This window comes from Sorex fumeus, unplaced genomic scaffold (assembly GCF_029834395.1).
Source record: "Sorex fumeus unplaced genomic scaffold, SorFum_2.1 ptg000037l, whole genome shotgun sequence".
NCBI classification, from domain to species: Eukaryota; Metazoa; Chordata; class Mammalia; order Eulipotyphla; family Soricidae; genus Sorex; species Sorex fumeus.
This window is the reverse complement of record NW_026606094.1, coordinates 338,152-354,897: the sequence shown is the minus strand read 5'-3', so window position 1 is coordinate 354,897 and position 16,746 is coordinate 338,152. Positions and strand designations below refer to the sequence as shown.

General features: G+C 43.7%; 1 protein-coding gene across 1 annotated transcript in view; it reads right to left on the bottom strand.

Moving 5' to 3' along the window:
- TMEM209 (transmembrane protein 209) overlaps nucleotides 1-16,746 on the bottom strand; it is a 33,740-nt gene that overhangs the window by 8,302 nt on the left and 8,692 nt on the right. The window contains exons 6-11 of the mRNA XM_056118226.1: nucleotides 12,264-12,465; nucleotides 8,753-8,928; nucleotides 6,757-6,828; nucleotides 4,043-4,139; nucleotides 3,103-3,228; nucleotides 991-1,088 (exon numbers count right to left, since the gene is read on the bottom strand). Of these exons, the coding sequence (XP_055974201.1) occupies nucleotides 991-1,088; nucleotides 3,103-3,228; nucleotides 4,043-4,139; nucleotides 6,757-6,828; nucleotides 8,753-8,928; nucleotides 12,264-12,465 (771 nt within the window). The remainder of the gene's footprint in view (nucleotides 1-990; nucleotides 1,089-3,102; nucleotides 3,229-4,042; nucleotides 4,140-6,756; nucleotides 6,829-8,752; nucleotides 8,929-12,263; nucleotides 12,466-16,746) is intronic.

Below are 16,746 nucleotides of genomic sequence, written 5' to 3'. Positions count from 1 at the left end.
CACCCATATACTTAACAGGAAAACTAAGGAAAACTAAGATAGAATGCACATACAGTTTTGGCCATTTAGAGAGAGTACAGGGCCCCAGTTCCATCCTTTCCACCATATGGGCCTCCAAGCAGAGCTGGGAGTAGTTCCCAAGCACACCTGGGTATGGCCCCAAACCAAAAAAAAAGAAAAAAAAAAGGAACTACTAAAAGATGAATACCAGCATTTTTTTTTTTTAAAGAGCACATCATTGGGGCTGGAGCAATAGCACTGCAGGTAGGGCGTTTGCCTTGCACACAGTCAACCCGGGTTCGATTCCCAGCATCCCATATGGTCCCCTGAGCACCGCCAGGGGTGATTCCTGAGTGCAGAGCCAGGAGTAACCCCTGTGCATTGCTGGGTGTGACCCAAAAAGCAAAAAAAAAAAAAAAAAAAAAAAAAGCACATCATTATATTCCTTGCAATGCTAAGGCAGAACTACGAATAAAAACCTCATTCCTTATCACATTTATCAAACTTTAATGACCGATACTGAACACTGGTTAAATGACAGTGTGTAATAATAAAAATGTATTCAAACACTTCAAAAGTGGGGGGTGGGGAAGATGGTATTTTACACAAAGGATGACAAAAGTTTTTTTTTGGGGGGGGCGGGGTTGGTTGGGTTCTACCAAGCGGTGCTGAGGGGGCCTCAGGGGCTGACTAACTGAACTCTAAGGTGGGACTGCTCGGGCCTGCAGTGCCAGGAACCATCAGGGCCCCTCAGTGGTGCTTCCGGGCCTTCGGAGCTGCATCTGGCCATGCTCCAGAAGCCAGGTGATGCCGGGCCCAGCAACTGCAGGCTGCGCCCTAATCACTACACTGTCTCCTGGTCCCCTACATTCTTTTGTACTTATCTTTATTGTGAAAAAGCAAACAACTCTCTCTCCCCTCAAACCCTCCCTTCCATAAATCCAGTAATTAAAAATTCTTAAACCGAGCAAACAAAAACGAGAGGCTCACAGCAGAGTCCGTGGGTAGGTCGGTGTCCCACTTGCGTCCCTTGAAATCTCCACCTCTATTCCATCGGAATGAACTCATACAGCCTCCCTGAGAAAGTTCTGCAGAACAAAGGTGAAGTGCGGGCAGGGGTGGGGGGGGGGGGGTGGGAAGAGAGATTATGCAAGAGGGAGGAGAAAAAAAGGACCAAGGAAATATCATAAAAGGACTGTTAAAAAATTTGGGTTTGTGGGGAGGAGAATGAGGGAGGAAACCCTAACTTGATTAAAACAAAACACAAATACAGGATTTTTCTTTTTTAAAATCAGTTCATATGTCACCAGGAAGAATCCAATAAATCCAAGAAGTGGTAGAGCACAATTTTTTTTTTTAACAAATTCTTAAAGGAGTGTCAGGTGAGAGAAAAAGAGCATAGGAAATACTCTTAAAACACAGAGACTAAAGCATAAATGAAGCGCAGCATGATGCTGCCAGCCTAGACTGTACCCTGCTGGGGTGAAAGCATTCCCTCCTGGGCTAAGGGGAACCTGAAACGGACTGTGGAGCAGTTACTGTTGAGTTACCGTTAGCTTTTTAATAGCTGATAACTGTCTTGTGGTTATGTGGGAGAAAACTTTTTAGGAATTTCCATCTGAAAGAGTAATGATGTTGGCAGTAGAGTTGGTAACTGCGTGTGCATATACATGCAGAGATAATCAAATATGGCAAAATACTGGTAACTGGTCTCTCTAGATGACCTACACGGTGCTGGCAGTATTCTTCCAAGCCTCTGGTATAGCTGACAATTAATACTTTATAGAAAACTTCAAATGTGCATGCATACACCTACCCCCTGCCAAAACAAGAAACAAAAATCAAAAACAACTCCAGACCTATACCTTTTTTTTGATGTAAAATACCTTGCTACCTCTGAGGCAATGTTGGGGCTGGGGAGATGGGGCAAAGGCTGGAGTTCAGGCTTTGCTGGCTGGAGCCTGGGGCTTAGTCCCTGGCACTGTGCTGGGAGTAGCCTCAGCCTGCGGTGTGATGTAACATGACTCCCACCCCACGCAGCTCCCAAACAGGGAATCCTATAGTTTAGAAGAAGCAAATCTACCAACTAATAACTTGCACAGAAATTGAATGCCAATTCAAATAAACTAGCTGGAAGCATTATATATTATGAGAGTTGATTTTCTCTTTTGGCTATACATACAGAGATATTCCCAGGTGTGCTAATGAGAATCAAGAGAATATGCTTCAAATCAGACAAGGGAGGACGTGGCTGGGGCGGCGCAGAGAGCCCAGGCAGGAGCGGGGGCTGGGACAAGGCAAGGAGAGCGGAGAGGAAAGTGAGCAATCTCTGCTGTACGTTCTTTCTACTGTGTATGTGAATTATTACGCACTTTTTTTTTTTTTTGCTTTTTGGGTCACACCTGGCGAAGCACAGGGGTTACTCCTGGTTCTGCACTTAGGAATTACCCCTGGCGGTGCTCAGGGGACCATATGGAATGCTGGGAATCGAACTCGGGTCGGCCGCGTGCAAGGCAAACGTCCTACCCGCTGTGCTATTGCCCCAGCTCCACGTTTTCTTATTAAAGTCACAACAAATGCTTATGTCTCAACTGGCCCACAGCTAGAGAGAGTAACATTTTCAAATTAAGACTTGTGGCAAACCTAAATAGCAAATTCTCATCAGTTTTCTCAGTAGATTATATTTCTCCCCAATAATAATAAATGATAAAAAAATAAGGAACATTTTAAAAGTTAAAAAATCGAAAGAAACAAGGATCATTGGGCAGCAATTATAAAACAATGTCCTGATGGCACTTTGAGAGAACGAGTCGAAGAGTCACTTCAGCCCAGTGAGCTCATGTGTTTCCCTACATACATAAATTAAAACCATTAATTATGCACTCAGGGCTAACTACATTATTTTGACAATTCCTAGCATATAATAAAGTCAAAAGCTGTCCAAGTAAGCCGCAATTAAAACATCTTTGTATTTTATAAAATCATACTACTTAAGTGATATTCGTAATTTTTTAAGATATAATTTTCCCTCATTATCTTTACTTATGAAATCTTCAAGGACTGACAAAGGCTTTTGTTCTTTTCCTCTTCAAATCAAGTTACCTTTGATCCTCTCAACCAAATACTCCTGGTTGGGTGTGAGGTCGAGGTACTGCACGATGGTGTTGAGAGTTGGGATGAGCGGGGCTTTGACTAGAGCAGCCTGCTTCAGGCTCGTGATGCTGGCCTCTGGGGGAAGAGCACGCGCACACAGGTCACCCACACGCGTCTCCACAACTCCAGAAGTGCTTCCCCATCGAGTCCTGGTCTTCCCTCCAAGCCAGAGAAATCTTCCCTGACCCCCACTCCCCTAGACAGTGACCACACCCTTCACTAGTCCCTCTTCCCTCCGCGCCCTAATCACAATCTTACTGATCTTGCTTACTATCTCTGGAAAGCTTTTCTGCTCACTGCTAATCCTAAACCCTAGAATAGGACCAAGTACACAGCAGGTGCTCAATAACTGTTGAAGGAAAAAAATGAAAGCACGGAAGAGTTCATCGTAACAATTTGCATCAGCCGTCATTTGGCGCTTACCATTTAAGGGAAGGTGGCCACATTTCCACAATTCTACACATGACACAACACTGCAAAAGCTACAGTCAGATCCACCTGGGACCACTAATCCACAGAGATGAATTTGGTGTTAGGGCTGCAGAAGGACGGCAGTGTGAAACAGGAGACGACCGCAACAGGTATAGGGTTTGTTTGGGGTGTTGAAATGTTCTGAATTTGATTGTGTAATCGAAACCTTCGGACTGAAGACTTGGTAAATTTACTTGCATGGTAAATTGTATCTCAATTTACTTGCATGGTAAATTGTATCTCAATAAAAATATTTTAGTTGGATCCCTCCCCCCAATACTATAGAGAAAAACCTCATACTATAATTTCTTTTTTCACCTCAAGATAACAGAAAGTTATTGGACAACTCATAAAAGAGATTTTCCATTTGGCAGATTCATTAGCAGTAAACCAAATGCTGGGCTTTAATTTCACAGACCTCCGATTTGCAGTTCTGGACAACCCATCCGTCTCATCTGAGTGCTGACAGACTCAATCTCTTGTACAAGTGGCACCAATATCGTCTCATTGACCCACTGAAAAAAATGAGAAAGATCTTAAATACACGATTCAAATGATTTCTCAAAAAATTATTTTCATGCAACTTAAAGAATTCTTTTATTGTCTTGCACCTGAATCTTAACAGAGAACAATGCAACAGAATGAACGGCAGCTACCTGGGGTCCAGAGTTAAGTAAAAGGCTAGCAGAGGTTAAGTTAGCTACATCTTATAAACTGCACCTTCTCTTTTCTCTGAATATAAAACTTTCAGCTGGATCTTTTCTTCTTGAACTTTTCTCATGATTATGATACTTAGCTAAAAGAATAATCTTCAGGCTACAATTCTAGAGTAGTTATTCACACATTTGTTTATATGTTGTTTATATTGACTTGTGATCAGTTTTTCAAGTAAATAATTCTTAGCAGGTTCACCCAATTTCCAGATCATGTGGAAAACAGATTGTCTTTGAAGAAAGTTTGTGAATACTGCAATATATCTTTAGACCTAGGAGATGCAAATGCTGCTTTGCATAACTACCATCAAGCTCATCTGTGTGTGAAATGACTGTCCAAAGAAACACCTTCTGTAATCTTGCATTTTAATTTTATGTGTGTGTGGCAAGTCAAGTCTAACTATCACTATGTCCACCCATAAAACAGGAGGATGAGAAGTTTCAGGTGAAGCGCACATCTACAACAGCAGCGCACTGCACCGTCCTTCCATTGTTCATGGATTTGCTCGAGCGGGCACCAGTAACATCTCCATTGTGAGACCTGTTACTACTTTTGACATATTGAATATGCCACGGGGAACTTGCCAAGCTCTGATGTGCGGGCGGGATACTCTCGGCAGCTTGCCGGGCTGTCTGAGAGGGACGGAGGAATCGAACCTGGGTTGGCCGTGTGCAAGGCAAATGCCCTACCTGCTGTGCTATCGCTCCACACCCAAATCTACAATATCCTCTAAAATTTTTTAATTAAAAAAAAAAAAGTTCTAAATATGCTAGAGGAATAGAACAGCAGGTAGGGCACTTCCCTTTAACACAGCTAACCCGAGTTTGATCCTCAGCCCCCTGATATGGTCCCCCAAGTCTTGTGCACCCCCAGATGTGGCCCAGAAATGGAGGAGGAGTGGTTGGGGTGGGAGGAGGGATCCTCTGAAGGAGCCCAACAGGCAGAGAGAGAGAGTACAGGGTAAGATGATTCCTTACATGCGGCTCACCTCAGTTTGATCCCCAACAATCTGAGCAGTTAGGACTAAACCCTAAGCACACCTGGGTGTGGTATCCAAACTAAAAACCACCACCCCGACCAAACAGCTGCCCAGGAACCGAAGGGCTGGAGTGCATACTCTGCAAGCCGAGGGTTGAGATTCCACCCCTAGCACTGCACTGTCTCCTAAGCACTGACAAAAGTGTCCCCCCCCGCCCCCTCCACAGCCTAGAGCTAGCTGTAGACCCCAAAGCTCTCCACGTTTCTGGTACAATAACACAACCGTTACTGTCAGCCCTCTCTCTATGGTATAGTCTACTGAAGGGACGCTGAGTCAAGATCACAGCTGAGCTCAATATCCTAGACGATGCAGGATGGATGGATGTGGTTGAGGCAGAATGCAGTGGAAACAGCAAGCTCTACAGAGAAGAATGTGGCGTGGGGAGCAGGAGGAAGGAGCAGCCCTTGAACAAGCATCTCACTTGCTCTGCATGCAGCATAGGCCCCCTTTCCGGTCACCGCTTGAGAGAAATGGAGGAAACCGACAGCTTGCACTAGTTCCCTGCAGCACTATCTTCTCTAACTCTCAAGTTTTCTTTTCTTGGGGTGGAGGGGGTGTCACACCCAGTGATGCTCAGAAGTTACTGCTGGCTCTGCACTCAGGAATTACTCCTAGAGTTGCTTGGGGGACGGTATGGGATGCCAGGGATCAAACTTGGGTCGGCCGCATGCCAGGCAAATGCCCTACCCTCTGTACTGTTTCTCAAGCTCCTAAATCAGAAGTTTTCTGAAGGTTGGGTCTCATTTTTGTTTCTGTCATAATTCTAGACATGCAATAAGCTCTGACAAAAAAAATTGTGAAAATGAAAGTTGAGATGTTGGAAAAAGGGAAAAGATTCTTTCATTCCTTGGGAAGTTTACTCATTTCCTAAGTGTGGAGTAAAAATAATCTACGAAAACATAACAATGTCAAGCTAACTTGGATATAGGTATGATCAACAATCCACTTTTGTATTTGTTTCAGTTTCTTTTTTTTCTTTTTCTTTTTTTTTTCTTTTTGTGTCACACTTGGAGATGCACAGGGGTTACTCCTGGCTCTGCACTCAGGAGTTACTCCTGGCGGTGCTCAGGGGACCATATGGGATGCTGGGAGTCAAACCCGGGTGGCCCGTGTGCAAGGCAAACGCCCAACCCGCCGTGCTTTCTCTCCAGTTTCTGTTTCAGTTTCTGTCTTGGGTCATGCTTGGTGGTGCTTCGGGGTACTGGGGAGTTTACCTGGGGCTCCTGAATGTGTGCCGGCCCTCAGAGCTATCTCCCTGGCCCCCACATTCTTCTTCTAATAATTTGGACAGTCTAGTAACTAACCACCCTAATGGATATACTAACAACATACCTGATATTAACAAGCATAACTGTGCCCAAAACAGTGTCAAAACTTACATTTCTGAATTTCGCTGTCCATGAATCCATATGCTCAGTAAGTTGTCTATTCATAGTCACTCTTGCCCAAACCTATTAAAAATAAGTTTAGAACGTACAATTAGGAAAAATTATACCATAAATCATTTTTCCCCTGCCCTAAACAAATACATGAAATAATACTGTTGCTTACTTGGCTACTATTCATGTACAGATATTATATTACACACACACACACATTGGTTTTTGGGCCACATCTGGTGGTGCTCAGGGTTTACCATTGGCTTTGTGCTTGACAGACCACATGGGATGCTGGGGATGGAACTTGTGTCAGTTTAGTAAAAGGCAAGTGCTTTCCTGTTATGCCATCTCTCCTGGCCCCAGGTACTAACCCTGCACATGGGGCCTCCTCAGCAGTACTCAGGGGTCCAGGGGCCCTCCCTAGGATACTCAACCCTGCAGTGCAGGCTTGAGGATTCAGTGTGAGGGCCCAGCTATGAGGTTCACTGAGAGGGGCCTGGCTTGAGCCCAGAGGTGCTGTGGGCCACCTGGGTCATACATACCCAGTGGTACGGTGTGAGGGGTGGACACTGCAGTACCAGGGATTAACTTGGGGTCTCATGAAAGCCGGGCATGCACTCCAGCCCATGAAGCCATCTCCCTGGCCCCATGCACAAATACAAATTACAGATATATAAAATTACTTAATAGGGCTGGAGTGATAGTACAGCGAGTAGGGCATGTGCTTTGCATGCGTCTGACCTGGGTTCAATTCCAAGCATCCCATACGGTTCCCTGAATCTGCCAGGAGTGATTCCTGAGTGCACAGCCAGGAGTAATTCCTGAGCACTGCCAGATGTGCCCCCCACCCCCCACCCAAATTACTTATGTTGACTTTTTTTTTTGCTTTTTGGGTCACATCCAGTGATGCTCAGGGGTTACTCCAGGCTCTGCACTCAGAAATCACTCCTGGTGGTACTTGGGGGACTACACGGAATGTCAGGGATTGAACTCAGGTTGATCGCACGCAAGGCAAATGCCCTACCTGTTGTACTATCTGGCGCATGTTGATGTTTTTTAAAAAACATTTGTTTTTAAGAATGAAAGAAAAATTCTGTACCAAATCAATGAATTACAGGTTGTCAAACAAATGTTTAATCCAAATGTATTTTGTTTTGTTTGGGGGCCACACTCAGTAGTGCTCCAGGGACTATTCCTGGCTCTGCACTTAAGGATCACTCCTAATTGGCATTTGGGAGATTGGGTGATCAAACCCAGGTTTGACATGTGGACATGTGCAGGCAAGTACCCTACTTTATATACTATCACACCGCTCTTTAAAAGATATTTTAAAGACCAAAATCTTGGGCTGGGGAGATAGCTCATAGGGTTAGAACACATGTTTTGCTGGTGGGACGTCCAGGCGTCACATGCTCCCCATGTTCTACCAGGAGTGACCCCCCACCCACCCAGCATTGAGCCAGGAATGCCCCTGAATCCTACCAGGTCTAGATCAAAAGCCAACAACAGAAAAGCAGGAGTCTTTTATGTGTCAAATTTAACGATAGAGCTTAGAGTACTTTTCTAATGAATGTAGATAATGTTTTCTGCAGTACATTAATGTGAACTGTGTGTCATAAGGGTGAGATATGGGCTGGAGAAACAGTACAGCATGTTAAGACATTTGCCTTGTGCGCAGCTGACCCAGGTTTGATCCTTGGTTCCATATACGGTCCCCAATTGCCAGAAGTGATCACTGAGCAGAGTCTGGAGTAAGCCCTTAGTACTACCGAGTCGTAGTCTAAACCCTCCACCTTCCCTCCCACCCCAAGTAAAACGTATGGTTCAGTTTTAGGTATCTAAGTGAGAGAGAGAGGAACCTCCCCTGTTTAACTTGTGCTAGAATGATGTTTCTTACCAGTAAGAGTTGAAGTGATAAGGGAGAAAAATGCTCCAAGGTGAAGTTTCTAACCATTTATAAACTGCCAATATCAAGTCTTTTTTACTTTACACTCACCTCCTCTGCTGCTTGTTTAGAGCTGAGATCAGCTTCATCTTTGTTAGCACATGGGGCCTGTGATCTACAGGCAAGCTGATACTGAAACTTCTTTAAAGTCTGTGCATAATCTCCCACAGACCGACTGTAGTTCCAGAAAGTAGGGCTGGTGGAAGGTGATGTAGAATCTGGACTCCCTGCAATAATGAAGGTGGAGACAGTTGCAGAAGCTATTTGAGAACTAGCTCCTGGCTGGCCTCAGGGTGTGCTCTAGGTTCCCTGCAATGGCAATGGCCTTCAAGAAAGACCGTTCTTCAGGAGCTTGCTCTGCATCCTGCATCCCATCTGGTACGGTTCTGCCACACAGAAGGTCCCCCCGGCACCACCAGGGATCTTTCAACTCCTAACCCCAGGGAAGACCAAGCCTCAAGAGGCATTTCCTTCTCGTCGTCCTCTCCAGCCCCCTCCCCCAGCTCCCAGAAGACATAGATGCTTGTGCTAAAAACAAGAAAGAACATTTCCTGAGCAGCATTAATATAAAAGTCACAAGAACCACAAGTGGTTAAAATTTTGTTTTTGTTGTGTTTCATTCTCTAAAACTTCCAAAGACTCAGTGGGAAATGAACAAACGACAAATATCTTCAGGAAATAAATGGTGGAAGGAAGTTCCTTGCTTGCATTCTTACAAATTTCCTTCTGAACAGGATAACTATAGCCTCCTCAAAATAAACTGTTTTTTTTCTTTCCCCCAGCATACACTGCATTCCATTTATAGCCTGCAGTGTCTCCTCGTTGTACTGAACCAGACTGGTTACACCTTTAACTCGGTAAATTAACTCTGCCATATAAATAGCTACATATAGGGACCTAATCCTACAGAATCCTCTACAGAGTCTTTAATCACCCTTTACAGGTTATAGTTTGTATCTTGTCCCAACAAGAATTTGAGATCTTTGAGGGTATTTCCCCTTGAGTATCTAGCATAGTGACTGAGTAAGTGGAAGGTCTTCAGTGACAGAGAATACTTATTCAGGACATTGGCATTTAATTACTAAAATATCGATACTTCACAACCACACAAAAATAACAAAATAAAACCGCTGTCATGAAATGATATTATGGGTTGTGGAGGGGACAAGAGATATATCCCAGTAGGTAGGGCATTTGTCTAGCATGCGGTTGATCTGGATTTGATGCCTGGCACCCCGTATGGTCCCTTGAGCACCACCAAGGAAAATTTCTGAGCACAGTCAGAATAACTTCTGAGAACCGCCGGGTGTGACCAAAAACCAAAACCAAAACCAAAAGAATGGGTTGAAGAGATAGAGAGCTGGATTGACTCTTCCACCATTTCAATTTCCTGCACCTGGCAGAGGGCCCATTAGAAAACTGACTGGGACACTTTTTCAGTTGGTATCAAAGTTATCTCTCCACTGGCACCAGGTGAACAGAGAAACTTAGTCATTCTTTAAAATCCCTAGACTGGGGCCTGAGAGATGGTACAGCAGCTCAGGCGCTTGCCTTGCACAGGAGCTAGGCACCTGCCCTGCATGCAGTCGACACGGGTTTGATCCCAGCAACACAAAAGGTCCCCTGTATATTACCAGAAATGAAGTCCCTGAGCACAGAACCAGGAGTAAGCTCTGAGCATAGCTAAGTAACTGCACCCCCCCCTGAAAAATAACAAAAGATTAAAACTAGTCAAGTCAAAATTTGATGGTGAATAGTTTATTTATAGATTTAGCCTCCCCTCCCACATATTATTTACAGATTAACTTGTGAAAAATACTTCACTACCTAAAACCTAAGTAGAGAGGAAAGTGTTAAAGAAAAAAATATACAGGATGGATATAATTATATGAGGTAAACAGTAACCAATAGATTAGTATGGATGTGTTAATGTCAGAAAAAATAAAACCAAAGGCAAAAAGCCTAAGAGATAAAGGACTAATTGCTGTAACACTATCGATACTATTTTTTGTTTTGGGGACTACACCTGGAGGTACTCAGGGATTACTCTTGGCTCTGTGCTCAGGGATCACTCCTGGCTCTTGGTGGGCTCCGGGGATCATATGGTGTGTTGGGACTTGAAGCAAGGCATGCACCCTACCTGCTATTCTACTGCTCCTGCTCCAATACTATCAATTATTCCAAGTTGACATGTACATAACAAGATCTTATATATATTTAGCTATTGTGATAGAATTAAGAGAAATATTTAATGGAAGACAACAAGGGGAGCTTTTAATGAACATTCTTAGTAACTAACAAGCAAATAAGTATTAGTAAGGTGAAGAATTTAAGAACACCAACAAAAAGCCTGAGTCAACAAATATGGAGCCCAATACTTAGAAATAAGGCATTCTTTTTTTTTTAAGCTGAGAACTAGATTTATTATTTTTTTGGTGATAGGTGTTAGGCTGTGAGGTCTCAGGAATGCACTTTATCACTGAGAGACACCCCCAGCCCTATACTAAGAATCTAAATATGGTATCAAAAAATAAGGATCGGATCAAAATCTTTAACCATCGTACAATTAGAAAAAAAACCCAAGTGACAAACATGCCTTTCATTCCAGGTTTGAAAACTAAGAGCTGTACAGTTCCACATAAGAAAGACAATCCTTCTAAACAACCCCTAAAAGTCAAAAAATAAAAGTAAGAACAAGCTCAGCTATGACAAAAATATCAAATTTCAAGTACTCTGGATGTTTTTTAAAAAAAATTGCAGCAAACTTGAAGTATCCCAGAATTTGAAAAAAAAGAAAAAGCTTGCATCAACAAATAAGATAATACTGATTTGTTTCCTTGACATCTATGGCTCTTTCAGCCAAAATTAAATTAAAAATTAATGGCAAAATTTTAAGTGACACAAAGAATCACGGCCCCGGTAACTGGCTTTGTCCTGGCACCAATGCTTGGGCACCTAATGTGTCCTTGCTTAGCTCCTGTGGGCTAGAAATCATTACTTTGCTCAATAATGTAATTTGGTTTGAAATAATTCACTTTGTAATAATCAGATCCACTCCAAATAGATTAAGACTTGCTAACATAGTTTTCCAACACAAACTAAAGAAAAGTTCTAAAAACTGGTCGTAAACAGCAGCACCCCAGGGTAAGGACTTGCTTCCTGGACCCGACCTGGCAAAGGATGGCCTGGACAGAGACAGCTATCATTCCAGCAAGCTTCACTATGCAGTACTTCCAAAAATTATGGCAACCTCAACTGTAAGGAAGAAATGATGACTTGTACCATCTGAAAAAGCTTTCAATTCTACTGCAGATGACAAGTCCGAGTTCTGTTTCACTCCACTTTTCTCCTCCATTGTGCGAACCTGCATTCTGACTGTATAAATCATATTACATTTAAACAACTCTGTCTCTCTCCAAAGCTAAACAAGACATATTATAATCAGAAGACACTTAAAACCTATAGAAGGTATAAAAGTAATGAAAACTACAGGTTAAGGATAATGCGCAGTGATTCCCAAAGAATGTACACTGTATGTGAATAAAATAAAAGACATACAAACCCAGCTTAACTCTATGCTGCTTTTCCTCTTCACATCTAAGGAAAGAATTCAGCGTTCGCAGGTCCGTCATATAACCTTCTTTGTCGGTAGGGGAGTTGTACACACTGGGTGGAGACCGGTAGCGAGATCTCAGGCCGCTGCTCTCCACAGGTCCAACGGTGGCAGGGTACGGAGAAGGAGGAGAGAGGCTAAAGCTTCCCAACTATACAAAACAAAAATGATTGCAGCTTTCTTTCACAGTGTTTTTTTGGTTCTGATTGTATCTTTTTAAAAAGTAATACAACAATTGGGCCAAATTCCACAACACTGACCCCACCAAATGCTGGGGAGCAGGTGAAGCAATAGGAACTCTCATTCACTGTTGGCAGGAATGCAGCAAGGGGCACAGAAAGTCAGGCAGTTCTGAGGAAACAGAACCTACCTCCCCATATGGCCCAGCAATCATGCTCCTTGGTTATTGGCCCAAGGGAATTATAAGCTTATTTCTATCAAAATCTTGCAGAGGAATGTAGCTGCTTGTTGGATATTAATCCCAAGTGTTTTAGATTTCATCAATGAATTGCCCCTTTTCCTCCCTCGGAGAAGCTTATAGTGCTCTCATGAGCAGCCCTAATCTCCTAAGTTTATCTTTAACCTTTCCTTTGTGCTTTATGTCTCATTGTCACCATTTCCCAAGTTCAGGTTGGTTACTTACAAGGTTTGACTTATAAGTCAAACTCTGAAATATATCTTATTCCTGAGCATATCCATCTCAGGCTTGACTGAGGTTTCGGTTGCTGTCCTTCCTACTACCCCAAAAAGGGTGGTCCTGCCGGGAAATTGGATAGACATAGGCGAGCACCAAACCTACCCCTGGCATCGAAATGGGACAGTTCAGAAGGCATAAAAGCATGGTCCTTTTTATTTTTCAATGTTTTAAAAGTTGAATCACTGTGAGACAGATCCTAACAAAGTTGTACATGACTAGGTTTCAATCATACAGTGTTCCAACAACAATCCCTCAACCAATGCACATTTCCCAGGACCAGTGTCTCCAGTTTCCCCTCCCATCACCGACCCTGCCCCCCCCCCCCCCCCCCCGGCCTCTAAGGCAGGCAAAAAGCATGGTCTTGATGCAAACCGTTATGACTTAAGAGACAGGACCCCCTGGGGAAGGAAACGCTGAACCAGATTGAGGACTTAGTCTGGGATTTATGGTAAAAGACTTGGGGGCTGGAGCAATAGCACAGCAGGTAGGGTGTTTGCCTTGCACTCGGCCAACCTGGGTTCGATTCCCAGCATCCCATATGGTTCCTTGAGCACCGCCAGGAGTGATTCCTGAGTGCAGAGCCAGGAGTAACCCCCGTGCATCGCTGGGTGTGACCCAAAAAGGGGGCGGGGGGGGAAAGACTTGTGCTTGCCCTCAGACCCTTGGAGCCCAGAGAACTAAGTTTTGAAATCTGTATCTCTTACTGTGTTTATCCAAATAACTGTAAGTGCTAATAAGAAGTAAACTTGTTTAATTTAAAAGAAAGAGAAAAGCAATATAGATGTCTCTGGGAGATAGAGCATCTCTTTGAGTCAATTCCAAGAGAACTGCATCTGTCAAAATGCTTTACCTCTGTAAATGATCAATCACACCTACGCGTAGTCCTATACCTTGACCGCCCCCCCTCAGAAGTTCTATAAGTATGCTAAGAACTCTGCTATTAAATGGACCATTTTAATCATCAGTCTATGGTCCCCTGTCTCTTTATTCCTCTGCTGGGGAGGTCTAGGAAGGCGGCTCTCGGGCACTGAATGCATCGTGCAACCATACTGTGAACTCACACTGCTGTGTTATGATGACGAAAACTTGGATGCAACTTCATCTGGGGAACATAAGGTAACAAAATAGGAGACTAACACCCAAGAATAGCCGAGGTAAGTGCCAGGAGGATTTTGAGGCCAGCCACACATGCTAGGAGAAAAGGGAGCTCAGATAGAGAAGGGAGCACCAAATAAAGGGTGTTGGGAGGATCCTCCCAGGATGGGAGAAGCATGCTGAAAGTAGACTATTAGACCGAACATGACTGCCACTCAATGCCTCTTTTGCAAACCACAGCACCCAAAAGGAGAGAGAGAACAAAAGGGAATGCCCTGCCACAGAGGCATGGTGGGATTGGGGGGATGGGGGGTGGGAGGGATACTGAGATACGTGGTGGTGGAAAATGGGCACTGGTGGAGGGATGGGTACTTGATCATTGTATAATTGAAACGCAAGCACAAGAATTTGTAAGTCTACAACTGTACCTCATGGTGTTTCACTAATAAAAATTAAAACAAAACAAAAGAAAAATAAACTTGGATGCAACAAAGATATCTTTCAGAGGAGAATGAGAAAATATAATAGGGGTCTATGTGGACAATAAAATATTATACAACACTGAAAAGAGCGATAGCACAGCGGTAGGGCATTCGCCTTACAAGCGGCCAACATGGCCGATCCGAGTTCGATTCCTCCGCCCCTCTCAGAGAGCCCGGCAAGCTACCAGAGTATTCGATATGCCAGACACAGTAACAACAAAGTCTCCAATGGAGACGTTACTGGGCCCGCTCGAGCAAATCGACGATCAATAGGAGGGCCTTTACCTTTATGCATTATCAAGTTGCAGAAAAACAGAGGAAACATTACTGAAAAATGCTAATTTGAAAAGGGTAGTTCAACTGTATTATTATTCTAGAGAGGGTGACTATAAAATTCGTTACAAAGATAAGGGACTGGGCTGGAGGAAAATGAACAGGCAAAAATGAACAGGCGGAACACAAAAGGTTCTTAGGACAGTCAAGTGATAGAATAGCATGAGACTGTATCCTTAGATAATCATTCAGCATAAAGAGTAAGCCCTGGGGGCTAAGGAGAACACAGAGGGTAGAGCACAACTGCTTCCTTGCAAGCAGCTGACCTGGTTTGATCCCTCATCCCCAGAGAGTAATTCCTGACTGTAGACCCTGGAGTAACCCCTGAGCTTTGCCAGGGTGAGTGTGGGGGGGAGGGAGAGCGGGGGGCCGGGGGTTAGAGAGTAAGCCCTAAATAAACTCTGGAATCATGTAATAATGTGTTAACACAATAAGTTAAGTAACTCCAACAATGGTACCACTGTAGTAAAGTATTTTGATCATGAATAAAACTGTGAAATCTCAGCCCTTACTCTCAATTTGTGAACATACTATTCTAAAAGTCTACTATTAAAAATAGCAATATACATTGTACTGCTAGCACAGTGGTAGGGCGTTTGCCTTGCACATGGCCGGCCCAGCAGAGCCGGGTTCAATTCCTCTGCCCCTCTTGGAGAGCCCAGCAAGCTACTGAGAGTATCTCGCCCACACAGCAAAGCCTGGCAAGCTCCTCGTGACATATTCAATATGCCAAACACAGTAACAAGAAGTCTCACAATGGAGACACTACTGGGCCCACTCGAGCAAACTGATGAACAACGGGACAGTGCTATAGTGCTATTCACAACAGCCATGTTGGAAAAAAACTTGTGTTCCAGAACAGAGAGCAGATCAAGAAACTGTGGTATATGTACACAATGGAATACTATATATATATATATATATATACATATATATATCTATCTCCTACAATTTGCTATCAAGTGGATGGGGAGAGGGGGGGAGAGAGAGAGAGAGAGAGAGAGAGAGAGAGAGAGAGAGAGAGAGAGAGAGAATTTTCTCTCATCTATGGAATATAAAGAAATACAGTAAGGGAAAACAGCTAATGGTAGGAGTGTCCGGCACTAGGCCTAAAGAAATGAGTCTGCCAAGGGCGTGGGTGGGCTGGAAGAGGATCTGGGTCCCTCTGATTTATGACAGTACTGTACATCACAAAAACTGGAAGATAGATCAGTAAGAAAAAATTTTGGGCAGGATAGCGCAGGGGTCAGGGCACTTGCCTTGCATGCAGTTGGCCAAGGTCTGATTCCCCCATACTACATATGGTTCCCCTGAGCACTGCCAGGAATAACCCAAGGCAGGTAGGCCCAACTCCTACCCCCCCAACCAAAGTTAATCATATTATTGGTTAAGAACAAAAAAAACTTTCTAAACATTACTCTTTATATGGGCTGGAGTGATAGCACAGTGGATAGGGTGTTTGCCTTGCATGCAGCCAACACGGCCGACCCGAGTTCGATTCCTCCTCCCCTCTTGGAGAGCCCAGCAAGCTACTGAGAGTATTTTGCCTGCACGGCAAAGCCTGGCAAGCATCTTGTGACGTATTCGATATGCCAAAGTAACAACAAAGTCTCATGATAGAGACGTTACTGGGCCCGCTCGAGAAAATCAATGAACAACGGGAGGACAGTGACTCTTTACATATTTCATTTTACAAATATACCATATTTATTTTTATATTTTCTTATTCTACACATCTGGATTGTCTACAATTGCTATGTCTAGGTCTATATATAAATCCATAATTTCTAATCTTTTTTTGTCTTGGGATCGCAGCCTGTAGTCC